The 17,733-nt window shown below is 43.2% G+C and overlaps 1 protein-coding gene across 2 annotated transcripts in view; it reads right to left on the bottom strand.

Moving 5' to 3' along the window:
• Window positions 1-17,733, bottom strand: part of MATN2 (matrilin 2) — a 156,022-nt gene that overhangs the window by 82,235 nt on the left and 56,054 nt on the right. For both annotated transcript variants that reach the window (XM_030862965.3, XM_030862966.3), the window contains exon 4: window positions 10,764-10,886. In XM_030862965.3, the coding sequence (XP_030718825.1) occupies window positions 10,764-10,886 (123 nt within the window). The remainder of the gene's footprint in view (window positions 1-10,763; window positions 10,887-17,733) is intronic.

Raw genomic sequence — 17,733 nt, 5'->3', positions numbered from 1 at the left:
CTATCCACCAAAGACAGCAGCTGGAACTCAGCTTGGGAATCAAATCACTCCATAATTTGTTCCAGCTTAAATTCCCTTCCTCATCCCCCACTAATGTCCCAAACAAACTATTCCAAATAGGCAGTCTGTACAGTTAGCATCCCCTAAAGACAACAAGCTCTACATTTCTCTTCTCTTCTTTGATTTGCTAGAAAAACCCCTATTCCCCAAAGCGTTCCCTGATTGTTCCATGACTCTTTCTCCAATCTCTTCTCTTGCAGCCTTCTGTCTCAGCACCAGTTACCCACCCAAACCACCCTGTTCTGAAAATACATATATATACATACATATATATTATTGAATTTAAATGACGTACAATAAACTACACATATTCAACATAGACAAGCTGGTAAACTTGACATATCAACATATCATCACCATAATCAAGATAACATATCCATCACCTCCAAATCCCCAAAGTTTCCTAGTGCCCCTCTGTAATCCCTCCACCTGTCCCTTCTCTCCCCTTGGCCCCAGGCAACCACTAATCTGCTGATCATAGATTAGTTACCATTTTCTAAAATTTCATATAAATGGAATCCTACAATATGTACTCTTTTTTTTGGTCTCATTTCTTTGATTCAACACGGTTATCTTGACATTTATCCAGCTTGCTGCATGGGTCAATAGCTCATTCTTTTCATTGCCTAGTAGTATTACATTGTATGCATATATCACAATTTGTTATGAATTCACCTGTTGATGATTTGGGCTGTTTCCAGTTTTAGGTTAGTACAAGTAAAGCTGCTATAAACATTTGTTTGGATATAAACTTTAATTTCTTTTAAGTAAATACCTAAAAGTGGAATTATGGTAGGTACATACGTAACTTTGTAAGAAACTGCTAAACTGTTTTCCAAAGTGGTTGAACCATTTTACATTCCTACCAGGAACAATGATAATTCTGTTCCCAACTTTGCTAATACTTGGCATGGTCAATATTTTAAAATGTATCCAATCTAGTAGAAGTATAGTGGTATCTCATTGTGGCTTTAATTTGTATTTCCTTAGTATCTAATAAGTTTGAGCATCTCTTCTTTATACATCTTCTTTGGTTTAGTGTCTATTCAAATCTTTTGCCCTTTTTTTTTTTTCCTTTTTTTTTTTTTCCGTACACGGGCCTCTCACTGTTGTGGCCTCTCCCATTGCGGAACACAGGCTCCGGACGCATAGGCTCAGCGGCCGTGGCTCACGGGCCCAGCCACTCCGCGGCATGTGGGATCTTCCCGGACCGGGGCACGAACCCGTGTCCCCTGCATCGGCAGGCGGACTCCCAACCACTGCGCCACCAGGGAAGCCCTCTTTTGCCCATTTTGACTGGGCTGTTTATTTTTCTATTATTGAGTTGTAAGAATTCTTTATAAATTCTAAGGTCCTTTGTTGGATATATATTTGCAAATATTTAATTCCAGTCTGTGACTTGACCTTTTCCCTTTAGTAGCAGTGTATCTGGAAGAGCAAATGTTTTAATCTTGATGATGTTCAATTTACTGAGTTTTTCTTTTATGTTTTGTGTCCTATTTAAAAAAATCCTTGCCAAACCCAGGGTTATCAAAATTTTTTCTTTCATTTTCATCCAGACATTTAAATGTTTCTACTCTATATTAACATTTTAAATCAATTTTGAATAAATTTTTGTATATGGTGTGATGCAAGGGTCAATGTGCGTTTTTTGGCACATGGCAATCCAGTTGTTGTAACACCACCTGTTGATGACATTATTTTTTCCCCATGAATTGCCTTGACACCTTTGTCAAAAAACACTTCACCATATACATGTGGGTCTATTTCTGGACTATATTCTGCTCAGGTGTTGTCCATCGTTACACAAATACTGCACTGTTTTGATTACTGCTGCTTTACAGTCAGTCCTCAAGTAAGATAATTTGATCCCCACAACTTTATTTCAAAGTTTTAGTTGATCCTCATTATTTGCAGATTCTGTATTTGCGAATTCACCTACTTGATAAAATTTTTCTTGGAACCCAAAATCAATACTTGTAGCATTTTCAGGGCCATTCATGGATCTGTACAGAGTGGTGAAAAAATTGAGTCACCTGGGGCTTCCCTGGTGGCGCAGTGGTTGAGAGTCCGCCTGCCGATGCAGGGGACACGGGTTCATGCCCCGGTCTGGGGAAGATCCCACATGCCGCGGAGCGGCTGGGCCCGTGAGCCATGGCCGCTGAGCCTGCGCGTCTGGAGCCTGTGCTCCGCAACGGGAGAGGCCACAACAATGAGAGGCCCGCGTACAGCAAAAAAAAAAAAAAAAAAAATTGAGCCACCTAACGCACTTTCCCAGTGAAGGTCAAACAAGCAATGCTCTGACTTCTTGTTTTAGCTCTCATACTGTAAATAAGCATTTTTTTGGTGTTCTATTTAGGGCCATATTTAAAAAAATTTTTGTGCTTTCTATTGGTGACCTCACTGTGTAAAATGGCTCCTAACAATAGTGTTGAAGTGCGGTCTAGTGTTCCTAAGGCAAGAAGGCCGTGATGTGCCTTTTGGAGGAAAGATGTGTGTTACATGAGCTTCATTCAGTCATGAGTAATAGTGCTGTTGGCTGTGAGTTCAATGTTAATGAATCAACAATATACAATTCTGTCTTTAAACAGAAACACCCATAAAACAAGGTTCTGTATCGATTGGCGAAATGTTGTGGCCAGAAGCTCTCAGGAAACGAACCCTGTACTTCCCCTAGGAACGATGATCCAGTAATCACTATTTCAATGTTAACAGAGACTTATAAACCATAACTATCGTGAATAATAAGAATCAATCATATTTGACTATTCAATTGTTTTCATTTTCATTTATATATTAGAATCAGATTATCAGTTTCTACCCAAAAAATTCTGCTAGGATTTTGACAGAGATTGCTTTGAATCTATAGGTCATTTTGGAAAGAACTGACATCTTAGCAATAGTAAGTCTTCTATTCGATGATTTGACATATCTCTCCATTTATTTAGGTCTTCTTTAATTTATTGCAGACATCTTTTATCTTTGTCAATGTACATCTTTTGTCAAATTGATCCCTAATTTCTATATTTCTGATACTAGTGTAAAATGGTACTTTTTAAATGTCTATTTCAGATTTTTGTTGCCAGTATATAAAAATACAATCAAATAATTTTGTATATTGAGTTTTTATCTTGCAACCTTGCTGAATTCATTAATTAATTTTAGTAGCTTTTTTGAAGATTCTATTAGCTTTTCTACATATGCAATCACATAGTCTGTAAATAAAGACAGTTTTACCTTTTCCTTTCCAATCTGTATGACTTTCTAATTTCTTTTTATTTCATTATTATATCAGTTAAAGCATCCAGTCCAATGTTGAATGGAAGTGTGGCAGTGGACGTACTTTCTTGTTCCTTATCTTAAAAGGAAAACACTTAGTCTTTTACTCTTGAGTATGATGTTAACTGTAGGTTCTTTCATAGGTGCTCTTTATCAGGTTGAGGAATCTCCCTTTTATTTCTAGTTTATTGAGAGTTTTTATCATGAACAAATGTTGGGTATTGTCCAATGCTCTTCTGGCATCTATTGAAATGATCCTATATTTTTTCATTTTTTTAATCTGTTAATATGGTGAATTGAATTATATTGATTTTTATTGAAGTATAGTTGATGCTGTATAAGTTACAGGTGTACAGTACAGTGATTCACAATTTTTAAAGGTTTTACTCTATAATTATTATAAAATATTGGCTATATTCCCTGTGCTGTGCAATATATCCTTGTAGTTTTGTGTGTGTGTGTGTGTGTGTGTGTGTGTGTGTGTTTGTGGCTGCACTGGGTCTTCACTGTTGCACAGGGGCTTTCTCTAGTTGCAGCAAGCTGGGGCTACTCTCTTTTTTTTTTTTTTTTTTTGCTGTACGCGGGCCTCTCACTGTTGTGGCCTCTCCCGTTGTGGAGCACAGGCTCCGGACGCGCAGGCTCAGCGGCCATGGCTCACGGGCCTAGCCGCTCCGCGGCATGTGGGATCTTCCCGGACCGGGGCACGAACCCGCGTCCCCTGCATCGGCAGGCGGACTCTCAACCACTGCGCTACCAGGGAAGCCCTGGGGCTACTCTTTGTTGCAGTGTGCAGGCTTCTCATTGGGGTGGCTTCTCTTGTTGCAGAGCATGGGCTCTAGATGCGCAGGCTTCAGTAGTTGTGGCTTGCAGCCTCAGTAGTTGTGGCGCACGGGCTTAGTTGCTCTGCAGCATGTGGGATCTTCCCAGACCAGGGATTGAACCCGTGTCCCCTGCATTGACAGGCGGATTCTTAACCACTGTACCACCAGGCAAGTCCATTGTAGTTTATTTTATACATAATAGTTTGTAGCTCTTAATCTCCTACCCTTACTTACTCCTTCCCCTTCCCTCTCCCCACTGGTAACCACTAATTTGTTCTTTATACCTGTGAGTCTGTTTCTTTTTATTATATTCACTAGTTTGTTGTATTTTTTTAGATTCCACATATCAGTGATAACTTCCAGTATTTACCTTTCTCTGTCTGACTTATTTCACTTAGCAAAATAATACCCTCCAAGTCCATTCATGTTGTTGCAAATGGCAAAATTTAATTCTTTGTTATGGCTGAGTAGTATTCCATTGTATACATATATCACATCTTCTTTATGCATTCATCTGTTGATGGACACTTAGGTTACTTCCATATCTTGGCAATTGTAAATAATGCTGCTATGAACATTGGGGTGCATGTATCGCGTTTTTGTTTCTTTCGAATATATACCCAGGAGTGGAATTGCTGGATCATACGGTAGTTCTTTTTTTAGTTTTTTGAGAAACCTCTATACTGTTTTCCACAGTGGCTTCACCAACAGTGTATGAGGGTTCCCTTTTCACCACATCCTCGCCAACATTTGTTATTTGTGTTCTTTTTGATGATAGCCATTCTGACGGGGGTGAGGTGATAGCTCATTGTGAATTTGATTTGCACTTCCCTGATGGTTAGCGATGTTGAGCTTCTTTTCATGTACCTGTTGGGCATCTGCATGTTCTCTTTGGAAAAATGTCTGTTCAGGTCTTCTGCCTGTTTTTCAATTGGGTTGTTTGTCTGTTTTGATGTTGAGTTGTATGAGCTGTTTATATCTTTTGGATATTAACCCCTTATCGATCATATCATTTGCAAATACTCTCATTCAGTAGGTTGGTTTTTCGTTTTGTCAATGGTTTTCTTTGCTGTGCAAAAGCTTTTAAGTTTAATTAGGTCCCATATGCTTGGTTTTGCTTTTATTTCCTTTGTTTTAAGAGACAGATCCAAAAACATATTACTATGATATATGTCAAAGAGTGTTCTGCCTGTGTTTTCCTCTAGGAGTTTTGTGGTTTCTGATCTAACATTTAGGTCTTTAATACATTTTGAGTTTATTTTTGTATACGGTGTTAGAAAATGTTCTAATTTCATTCTTTTATATGTAGGTGTCCAGTTTTCCTAGCACCACTTATTGAAGAGACTGTCTTTTCTCCATTGTATATTCTTACCTCCTCTGTAATATATTAATTGACCATAAGTGTGTGGGTTTATTTCTGGGCTCTCTATTCTGTTCCATTGATCTATGTGTCTGTTTCTGTGTCAGTACATACTGTTTGGATTACTGTAGCTTGGTAGCACAGTCTAAAGTCAGGGAGTGTGATTCTTCTACCTCTGTTCTTCTTTCTCAAGATTGTGTTGGCTATTTAGGGTCTTTTGTGTTTCATATAAATTTCAAAATTATTTGCTCTAGTTCTTTGAAAAATGCCATTGGTATTTTGATAGGGATTGCACTGAATCTATAGATTGCCTTGGGTAGTATGGTCATTTTAACAATATTAATTCTTCCAATCCAAGAACACAGTATACCTTTCCATCTATTTGTGTCGTCTTCCATTTCTTTCATCAGTGCTTTATAGTTTTCCAAGTACAGGTCTTTTACCTTCTTAAGTAGGTTTATTCCTAGGTATTTTATTCTTTTTGATGCAATGGTAAATGGGATTGTTTCCTTAATTTCTCTTTCTGATATTTCAGTGTTAGTGTATAGAAATGCAACAGATTTCTGTGTATTAATTTTGTATCCTGCAGGGCTTCCCTGGTGGCACAGTGCTTAGGAATCCGCCTGCCAATGCGGGGGACACGGGTTCAAGCCCTGGTCTGGGAAGATCCCACATGCCATGGAACAACTAAGCCTGTGTGCCACAACTACTGAGCCTGTGTGCCACAACTGCGGAAGTCCACGTGCCGAGAGCCCATGCTCCGCAACAAGAGAAGCCACCGCGATGAGAAGCCTGTGCACTGCAACAGAAGAATAGCAACCACTCGCCACAACTAGAGAAAGCCTGCGCACAGCAACAAAAACCCAACACAGCCAAAAATAAATTAAAAAATTTTGTATCCTGCAACTTTACCGAATTCATTAATGAGCTCTAGTAGTTCTCTGGTAGCATCTTTAGGATTTTCTGTGTATAGTATCATGCCATATATTGACTGATTTTTGAACGTTAAACCAACCTTGCATTCTTTTGATAAATCCCATTTGGTCTTGATTATATTATATATATGGATTCTATTTGATACGTTTTTAAGAATTTTTGCATTCACATTCATGAGGAATGTTGGGTATAGCTTTCTTTTCCCTTTTTAATAATGTGACTGTTTTTCTGTCACATCAAAGGGGTCATGCCCTTTGATTAAACTCGAATATAAAAGCTATTGGACTTCCCTGGCGGTCCAGTTGTTAAGACTCCATGTTTCCACTGCAGGAGGCGCAGGTTCGATCACCGGTCAGGGAAGATCCCATATGCCACACAGTGTGGCCACCCAAAAATAATAAGTAAAATAAAAGCTATTAAATCTCTTATGTAGCTTGGGAAAATAATATCAGGAACATATCTGAACCATGAAAGCTGTAAAATGCATTTGGTGTGTTTCTCGAGAAAGAAAAAAATGAGAAAGCTGCACAAGAAAGTTTACATTTTCTTGCCAAGTGAAGTTTTCTAAATGTTGCATTTTCATTATTCTTCCAGATAGATTAAATATTCCAGAAGGGATGCAAGAAAGGGAGAATTCCTTGTTTTTTAAAAAAGAAAGAAAACAAGATAAAGTTCCTTCTTGTTAGTGGGAAAAGAATTCAAGGGGAGGGAAATGGTAGAGGGAAACAGACATGTGAAGAGAGGCACACTTCATGAGGATTGCCTCCCCCCACGTTTTTAAATGGAGAAAGGGAAGTACATAAACTTCTATTGAGCCCTATGCGCTATGCACTATGGTAGTGCTTTTGCATATATCTTATATAATGGTTTTGGATGGGGAAGCCTTTTTGGAGGACAGAAGAATCCATAATGTTGCCTCCAGTACATTCCAAATTGCTCATGTGGGCAAAACTTTGAACATAAGATTATTTAATGTGCTTGATCTGGTCTTTAAATGAAAGGGCACATTTTGAGACACTGACTAACTGGTGTCCAGAAGAGGGTTTCTGGACAGTGAAAAGACCCAAATCCGAGTCATCTTAAGATGTATTCATGCCTCCCCTGAAAAAGAGAAAATCAGTGGGGAGTGGGGGATTACACTCTTCAATAATCAAAGGGCTTTCTCTTTTTAGTTGGAAAAGGAAATAAACTTTTTGGTATATAGCTTCAGATGGCAGAAATAGGATCAAAGGTGGGAATTACAGAGAGTAGGACTTCAGCTCGACCACTGATCCAGGCTATCTGGAGGTGGGATACAGGTGCTCTGTAATGACCTGGTGCTCCAGATGGGTGACGATGGTTGGACATGCACCATCACTGTGGGACACCGGGAAGAGACAGAATTCCTGGGTTAAGTGGGAAAGAGAGCTAACAGTCTGATAGACAAGGTCTGTTTCCACTCGAAGAACCTATGAATCAGCTGTGCCTGCCTACTCTCTCCACACAGGCAGGGTTGGAATCGAAAATGGTGGGTATAGTGTGTGTGTGTGTGTGTGTGTGTGTGTGTGTGTGTGTGTGTGTGTGTGTGTGTGTGTGTGTGTGTGTGTTGAAGGCCATTGCCTAAGAGTCCCTCTCACAATCATCCTGTACAATGACAATATCTCAGGATTTGGTAGTTAACTTGGGGGAGCAACAATCATTTGAATGTTAGTCCTGGTGAATTAGTTCTGAGTCTCCCCTGGAAACAGTGAGCCTTTGAACATGCCTGTCCTCGTGGGCTTGGAGGCAGGGTTGCCTTACACCTCAAGGATCATGGGACAGTATCAAATGGTGAGTAAAAGCTAGGCCCGTGCAGTCACACATAATAGGATTTAGGTTCTGGTTTGGTCTCATTATTAGCCACAGAACCTTGAGTAAATGGTCTAACCTTTTCTGGTGCCTTATTTTCCTTGCCTGTAAAATGAGAATGCTAAACCTACCTGAAGAGCTCAGTGTCAGAGTTAATGAGATGATGAGTAAGAAGCACTCAGGAGAGCTCCTGGCGCATGGCAAACACTTAATGAGTGGCTGTAGTTGGGCCGGACGTCCTGTGCGGCACACTGATCCGGGCAGGGGCTGCAATCACTTTGGACCGTCACTACCTTGGCTGTTTATTCAATTTACTTCCATGCAAGAATGTAGCTCCAAGAGAGCAGAAACATGGCTGTTTTATTCACTCTTTGATTTCTAGTAATTTGTACGGGGCCTGGAACACCTTAAAGGTTCAAAACTGGAACTAGCTGTGTCTCATTCCCCTCCGGGCCCGGTGAGTCTCTCTCCACGTCGGCAGGGACAGGCCCCCACGAGCGGCTCAGAACAGCCTCCCCTTGGCACAGTTTTGCACTGTTCACCAGACCAAGATCATGGCTCAGTAGCTGTGGCGCATAGGCTCAGTAGCTGTGGCGCACGGTCTTAGTTGCTCCGTGGCATGTGGGATCTTCCCAGACCGGGGATCGAACCCATGTCCCCTGCATTGGCAGGCGGATTCTTAACCACTGCACCACCAGGGAAGTCCCCTGGGTGACTCTTAATTACTGAAGCTTGAGAACCACTGCCTGGGTTAAGGCCCCTCTGACCCGGGCCTCCTTGCTCCTCCACCCAAATCAGTCTGTCTGAACCCAGGCAGTTTCTGCATCACACTCTTTGCACCCACAGCCCTAGAACAGGAGGGAGCCAAGGCCAGATTGACACTTGGGAGAGCCTGGGGCCTCAGGACTTGAGGTGGGACCAGGCGGGGACTGGCAAACTTGCTGTGTGGGGAAGGCCCAGCTCATGACATCAAACTTTTTATTTTTTAGTTGCTGGTCTCGAAATTCCTCTGGATTGACTAAGCCAGACCATGGAAAGTGGACATCGGCAGATGCCCGGATCCCAGCGGATCACCAGGGCAGGCCGCAAGGAGAACTTTTTGCGCTCCGGAGAAGGGAAGGGCAGGATGGGAGTTAGCAAGGTAGAGGCAGGCTGAGTGCTCTGCAGAGAAACGCTGAGTGGGAGGCTCCTGGAGAGGATGGGGCACGTCTAAGAAGATGTTTAGGTTGTTTGCTGAGCGGTATGTGAGGCAACCTTGCCTGGGCTCCCCCAGTCCTCCAGTAAATCCTATTAAACCCATGAGCATATGGTACGAGTGATTTTCGTTGTGGAAACTGAAGAAGGGTCAGAGGTTCAAGCGGAAGGCCAGGAGGATTCAGGCTCCAACAAACAATCTGGCATCCTGGAGGAGCCCAGAGAACACAGGGTCCCCCAGGACTTACATAGCCTGAGGGCTTTGGGCTTCTACAGGCCACAGAACCGGAGAAGTCAAGCAGATGTTCCCTAATCTTGGGGGTCAGGGGGCCCCTAGCCAACCACTCTCAACCCAAAGTGAGAAGACAAAAGGAAAATGTGGTTTGGCTCTATAAACGGGATACTAATTACAGCCATTTGTGCAAACTGTTTTCCATTAGTGCTTAATTGCTTACCACGTGGTATAATAACAATTACGCATTGCACGACCTACATGTCAGACTAGCTGAGTTTTATTTGTCTCCGTGTGGGCCAGTCTTCCTCATGTCTTGAGGAAGTCCGGTTGTCTGTGGGCTAACACAGTGGCTTTATTTATAACTTGAAAAAATATTATAGGCACAACACTCAGTGTATGGGTAATTCTCTCCTCTAAGAGGCGGATTACCTCATGTGCTTCAAATGTCAGTATGTTGTCTAGTTTGGGGGCTTGGCCGAAAAAAGAGAATGTGCGTTCTATTACACTTTGTATCTGTTTGTCCTTTTCTATTTAGGAGATCTATAAAGCATCCCTCACCAAAGCAATGAGGTCCCCACACACCTCTAAAACAGAACTCGAATCATCATTCCCAGCCAATGTTAGCAGCTCATCCTAAATCCACGCTTCAGGGAAGAGAATAAAATACAGAAACAATTCCTCAGGGCACAGTCAATAGAGACAGCGGATGAAAAGGCTCTTCCGCGGTTCCCCCTTAAGAACAGCTTAGAAGTAAAGGACAGCAGCTCACAAATTCAAGGAGGCTATTTCTGAGAATGAGCCTCCAACGATCTTCCAAACTCTTCCTGATGGCCTACTGTGTGCCTGGCTCTGGCCTCGGCGCCGTGAAGGCAGAGTGGGGGCCAGGGGTCAACACAAAATACACGAGTTACAAAACCTCGTTTCTGTCCTTAGGGAAATGATGACTTGGTTGGGGGAGGGGCCACAGATGAATTAAATGGGCCCAGATAAAAGAGGAGAAAGTGGGAGAGCAGAGGAGGACAGAACAAATATAACAGCAAAGCAACCTTACTTCTGCAAGTCGTCTGATCCGAGTTGAGGATGTAGCCTTGTTTGCACCTGCAGACATACGAGCCAGGAGTATTGATGCAGAAGTGGGCACAGTTATGCTCCAGGATGCTGCACATGTGGACCGCTGAAAGGGAAGACATGGCAAGTTAAGGCAACGATGATGCCTTCTCTAACTCCATCCCCCTCGCAAACATTCGTCCAGAATCTACGCTGTGAAGGAACAAGCTGCAGTCCCTACCTTCAAGGGGTAGCCTCTGGTAGGACCAGACAGTTCTACATAAATGCCAGCAGCAACATATACATAGAGGGCCGCAGAGGGTCAAAGGGAAATGATGTTAGGCTGAGCCATATGAAATTGCTGATATCCAACTAAAAATAGGTCAAAAACGACCTACAAAAACAGAAATTTCACAGTGCAATTAATAATATCCAGTTGGTGGGCAGAAGGATCAGAAAGTTTGCTGATACCAGGGGTGGCTCTGACTAGCATGTGGACTTGGTAGGCAGCAGCAGGTTTGGAGGAAAAGTTATTAGTTAAATGAGGATGTGGTAAAGAATCAACAGTTTCTCAGGATCATAAATCCCAAGAGTGATGTAATTTTTTAATAGGCAAAAGTATTATAAAAATTTTTGGAGTTAAAAAATGCACTCATATGTTTCCATAATCTTTATGTCTCTATTTAAAATATTTCTGGGGCTTCCCTGGTGGCACAGCGGTTGAGAGTCCGCCTGCCGATGCAGGGGACATGGGTTTGTGACCCGGTCCGGGAGCATCCCGCATGCCGCGGAGCGGCTGGGCCCGTGAGCCGTGGCCGCTGAGCCGGCGCGTCCGGAGCCTGTGCTCCGCAACGGGAGAGGCCACAACAGTGAGAGGCCCGCGTACCGCAAAAAGAAAAATAATAATAATAATAAATAAATAAATAAAATAAAATATTTCTGGACGGACCTAGAGTCTGTCATACAGGGTGAAGTAAGTCAGAAAGAGAAAAACAAATACCGTATGCTAACACATATATATATGGAATCTAAAAAAAAAAAAAAAAGGTTCTGAAGAACATAGGGGCAGGACAGGAATAAAGACACAGATATAGAGAATGGACTTGAGGATATGGGGAGGGGGAAGGATAAGCTGGGACGAAGTGAGAGAGTGGCATGGACATATATACACTACCAAATGTAAAACAGATAGCTAGTGGGAAGCAGCCACATAGCACAGGGAGATCAGCTCGGTGCTTTGTGACCACCTAGAGGGGTGGGATAGGGGTGGGAGGGAGACGCAAGGGGGGGGGATATGGGGATATATGTATATGTATAGCTGATTCACTTTTTCATACAGCAGAAACTAACACAACATTGTAAAGCAATTATACGCCAATAAAGATGTTAAAAAAAAATTTCTGGGACTTCCCTGTTGGTCCAGTGTTAAAGAATCCACCTTACAATGCAGAGGACGCGGGTTCGATCCCTGGTCAGGGAACTAAGATCCCACATGCCGCGGGACAACTAGAGCCCACGTGCCGCAAACTACAAAGCCCACGCACCCTGGAACCTGCGCACCACAACTAGAGAGAAATCTGCTCACCACAACGAAAGATCCTGCATGCCTCAACGAAAATCCCGAGTGCTGCAACTAAGACCCGACGCAGCCAAAAATAAGTTAAATTTTAAAAATAATAATAATGGGGACTTCCCTGGTGGCACAGTGGTTAAGAATCCACCTGCCAATGCAGGGGACATGGGTTCGAGCCCTGGTCCGGGAAGATCCCACATGCCACGGAGCAACTAAGCCTGTGCACCACCACTACTGAGCCCGCCTGCCACAACTACCGAAGCCCGTGCGCCTAGAGCCCGTGCTCTGCAACAAGAGAAGCCACCGCAATGAGAAGCCCAGGTACTGCAACGAAGAGTAGCCCCCACTCGCCACAACTAGAGAAAGCCCGTGCGCAGCAACGAAGACCCAACACAGCCAAAAAATAATAATTAATTAATTAAAAATAATAAATAAAATATTTCTGTGTTTAGTTTCTGAAGTACCTCGGCTTTCAGATACACTGATTCTTGCATAGGTCTGTTGGAGCTCATGGAAATTCTTACTGTTTTTTACATCTTAATTTATGACTTTACTCCATATAATTCAACCTGAACATATTTAAAATTAACAAGCATCAGCATAAGCAGAGTACAATTTATGCAAGTGTTGTCATAGACAAAAAGGATGTCCATATGTAGAAATGTATTTTTATAAAGCTGAAACAGAAGAGACTTTCAATAGCTAAGGACAATCCCCTCACTCCAGTGCTTAGGAAAACTCAGCTACTGAGGAAATCGATGGCATATCTTAAGTACATGTCCCTTTACTTCAAAGTAAGAAACACGGCGGGCAGCAAGTGAAAGTAAGACCTCTTTATTTCATAACACAATTTCGAATGAGTGTTCTGAGTTTACGATTGACTGTGTTTTCATTCCTGTTAGGATACAAATAATGTTAGGAAAGTTCATAGAGTAAATCCAATCAGTCATTTTTACTTCAGAGTGAAAGAAATTTCTGGTTTTGTGACCATGGGCTTAACTTCTTTATATTAAATGGGAGTAAAAATGGTACCAACCTCATAAGGGCCTTGTAAGGGTTAAAATAATTAAGATGGTAAAGTGCTTAAAACATAGCGCAGGGGAATGCTTGACATACGTTAACTGTATGGTACAAAGGAGAAGCACGGCGGACTTTTGTTTTATTTTACATACCTGGGTTCATCCTATAGATATTCATCTTCACCTTGGTTTTTCACTCAGCATTAATAACAGATTCTATCTCTATTGATATATACTATCTTTCATGGAATCTAAGATGCACCCGATTTCAGAGATGTTAAAGTGTGAGGACACATACATTGATCCTCTTTATTCAGATTCCATATTTGAGAATTTGCCTACGTGCAAACGTTTATTTGTAACCCTAAAATCAATACTCAGAGTGCTTTCGTCATCATTTGTGGACACACTCAGAGCGATGAAAAATTTAGGTCGCCAGCTGAGGTTGAACAAGACGATGCTCTGCATTCTTGTTTCTGCTCTCAGACTGTGAATGAGTATCCTTTTCAAGTGCATTTTTGTGCTTTTTGTTGATGATTTTGCTGTTTAAGATGGCCCCAAGTGTGGTGCTGAAGTGTTGGTGTTTGCTGAAGTGAAGTGTGTCTGGTGCTCCTAAGTGCAAGGAGGCTATGATGTGCCTTATGGAGAAAATGTGTGTTTGATAAATTTCATTCGGGCAAGAGTGATAGTGCTGTTGGCTGTGAATTCAATGTTCAGGAATCAACAGTATATAAAGAAGGTGTCTTTACACAGAAACACACATAAAACAAGATTATGTATTGATCAGTTGACAACAGTGTTGGACCAGAGGCTCTGAGGAACCTAACTCTGTATTCCCCCTAGGAGCTGTGGTTCAGTACTTGCTACTTCAGTCAGTGTTCACCATGACGTTATAGGACATAATTACCAAGAACAATGAGAATCAACTGTACGCCTTAGCTTTGATCAAATACATTTGATCTAGTTCATTCCTTTTAATTGCTTTATCCATTGGTCATATGACTAGTCCTCATAATATTTAGCCATTTCCCCACCAGTCCACAGTTTCGCTTTCCCAATGCTGTGATGCATCTTCTTAAATACATCTCCTTGAGCACATGTGCAGTTGTTTCTCTAGGACCGGGTCCTACTTTTTTCTTTTTTGGCTGCGTTGGGTCTTCATTGCTGTGCACGGGCTTTCTCTAGTTATGGCGAGCTGGGTCTACTCTGCGTTGCAATGCACGGGCTTCTCATTGTGGTGGTTCCTCTTGTTGCGGAGCACAGGCTCTAGGCACGCAGGCTTCAGTAGTTGCAGCATGCGGGCTCAGTGGTTGTGGTGCACGGGCTTAGTTGCCCTGCGGCATGTGGGATGTTCCCAGACCAGGGCTCGAACCCATGTCCCCTGCATTGGCAGGCAGATTCTTAACCACTGCGCCACAGGGAAGTTCCTGGGTCCTACTTCAAATAGATATCACCTCACTGTCTTGCAAGGTAGTTTATACCAGCAATGCAGGAGAGTAATGATTCCCACCTCCTCAAAACTTCAGCACTCAGGATTATCAAACGTTAAGTTTTTGACCGTGTTAAGAGGGAAAAATCATTATCCTGTTTCTAATTTGCATTTGCTTTGCACCCTGGAAGGCTCTCTTCTTTTCCTAGGCTGCTGGAGTCAAATTACCCACAGGCACAGAGGCGTTCTTATGCAACTCTCAGCATGTCACTATTTTCCTCCATAATGAAGAAAATCTGAAGTCTAGACAACCAGCAGCACAGTGGTTATACACTGGTATGAGGCCCAAGTGATGAGTCTGCTGCCCGACTTCTCACCGAGACCCTGACAGATAATTATTTTGACAGGAGATGTGAGGCAGAGAACATACCTGCTGGGCAGCAGACAGCACAGTGGTGATGAGAAAGGCTTCTGGAAATAAGACTACAGCTGAGCTTCACCATGACCTTGTATGAATTACTTAATTTCTCTGAACTCCATTTTCCTCACCTGTCAAATAGGGAAATTAAAAGAACCATTGCATAGGGTTTTGGAGAGACAGCTTGTTACTAAGACTTGTCTTGGCCCTTCCGCCTCGAACAAGTGAGGGAAGTTCATGTACGTTGCGTAGCTCTTTTTGGCTTATTTCTTTACCTGTAGAATAAAGGCATGTATGATGTCCAGGGACCTTCAGTACAGACACTTAATTATTTTCTAGAAGCTGCCTTCCTTCTCATTCCAAATGCGTGCTGACTGGGGGAGCGGCTGTGTTGGTGTGAGGCAGCCCCTCTCCTGGCCACTGCTGGGTGTTCAGGGTCTGACAGTCAGAGGCTTTTCTTGGCATTTAGCCACTAGAATTGAGGAAAAGGGGGTTTATGCCGAGCGCAAGCATATCTGGGGGCTGACAGGGTGCATGCTCTCTGCCCCTGGACCAGAGAAGTCCAAGGAGAAGCAGAGTGGGGATGGAGAGAAAGCAAAGCTGTCATTCACTATGCGTCTCCTTATTTCCATGAGTAATATAACACAATCCGCCCTTCTAAAGCTAGTTCAAGTTGAATTTCTATTACTTTCAACCAAAAGAATCCCAAACATTTTTACTAAGGTAGTATAAAAATTTTCCACCTGTAAAATTCTATAGATGAGGAATCGGTGATACTAAGAGCATCTGGCCCTAATGCCTTGCCCTCCCGTGGGGCAGGCCTTTGTGATGTGACTGAAGGGGGCACAAGAGTCCTGCCTCCTACGGTGGCCTGCAGGTGGTCTCACACCTCAGAAGGCCTTGTAGATGGATGCTGGGTCAAGGCTTTGCATTGGGCGGAAGAAATCACTAATCAGCAGACTAAGTCTTTGGCAGGATTGGATTTTTAACCAGGCGATCTGAATGTTAATAAATGTTTATTAATGAATGTGTGATTGACTAAATGAATGATCAAAAGAGTGGTGGGCTGACTGGGGGTCTTGAAAGGAACAATTACTGGGTATGGAAAGTCAAGGCCTATGGAAGTCCATCTGGCCTCACACTTAGCAACAGGGCCTTGAAGGGCTGCAGTAAGTGTGGACTTTACCCGGGCTGGTTGATGGGAGGTGTGTCTTAGGAACACTGTTAGGGCCTTCTATTGTGCCTGGCCTGGGCGGGGTGAGGCTCTTAGGGTAGGAACAACCAGCCTCCAGGCTTTAAATACCAGGCTAAGTTGACAAAGCAGATACCAAGAGGTTAAGTAAAAGCCCTGGGAATTCCCTGGCAGTCCAGTGGTTAGGACTCTGTGCTTTCACTGCCGAGGGCGAGGGTTCAATCCCTGGTGGGGGAACTAGGATCTCGCAAGTTGCTTGGTGCGGCCAAAAAGAAAAAAAAAAAAGGCAGCCCTGCCCAGGTTGCAAGTCATCAGAAGGCTCAGGACAGACATGCATTTTTCAGCCCCTAGATTCAAGTGTCCTCTCTCACTGGGTGGCAAAAATGGTGGGCCCCAGGATGGGTAGGTTTTGGTCATCTTGTAGACAGGGCCTCATTCACAGGAGGCCTCTAAGATTCTCTTGGAGGTCTCGGAGTGGCCTGAGAGTGCAAACTCCGGAGCCCTCCTGCCCCCAGCTGTGGCTGGTGTGGGAATTCACTGCCTGTGGGTACAAAGCCACTGCTGTGCCTGAGTTCACGTCCACACAGCCAGTGAGCACAAGAGCCTAATCTCTTCCTAATTGCACGATAAAGGTTCCTGTCTTGATCACTCCTGGAGATACCCCGTCCCCACCAATCCACAGATCCAGCAGCATTTTTCGGTTCTGCCCAAAAGCACACGAGCCTCAGCTCAGCTCCCCTCTGAAATCCCTTCTCTAGGTGCACTCTGACCTCCACGTCCCTGCCTAGCCTCTCATCAGCATTTCTCAAGCTGTGGGTTATGTCTCCTTAGCAGGTCACGAAATTAACAGAGACTCTGGACTCATTTTTTTGTTTTTGTTTTTAAATGAAATAGAAAAAACTATTAAAAATATCATTCTTTTCCTGGCTTACTGCAATCGTCCTCCCTACACATCTCTAGCCGGTAAACTCCTACTCTCTTTTTTTTTTTTTTTTAAGATTTATTTTTTATATATTTATTTTATTTATTTTTGGCTGCGTCGGGTCTTAGGTGAAGCATGAGGGATCTTTTCGTTGCGGCGTGCGGGCTTCTCTCTAGTTGTGGCGTGCGGGTTTTCTCTTGCCTAGTTGTGGCGCGCAGGCTCCAGAGCACGTGGGCTCTGTACTTTGCGGCACGCAGGTTCTCTAGTTGAGGCACGCGAGCTCAGTAGTTGCGGCACACAGGCTTACCTGCTCGGCGGCATGTGGGATCTTAGTTCCCTGACCAGGGATCGAACCCGCATCCCCTGCATTGTAAGGAGGCTTCTTTACCACTGGGCCACCAGAGAAGTCCCCCCTACTCCT

This window comes from Globicephala melas, chromosome 17 (genome assembly GCF_963455315.2).
Source record: "Globicephala melas chromosome 17, mGloMel1.2, whole genome shotgun sequence".
In the NCBI taxonomy this organism is placed as follows: domain Eukaryota; kingdom Metazoa; phylum Chordata; class Mammalia; order Artiodactyla; family Delphinidae; genus Globicephala; species Globicephala melas.
The sequence above is the reverse complement of the archived record's forward strand: the minus strand, read 5'-3'. Positions and strand labels throughout refer to the sequence as shown.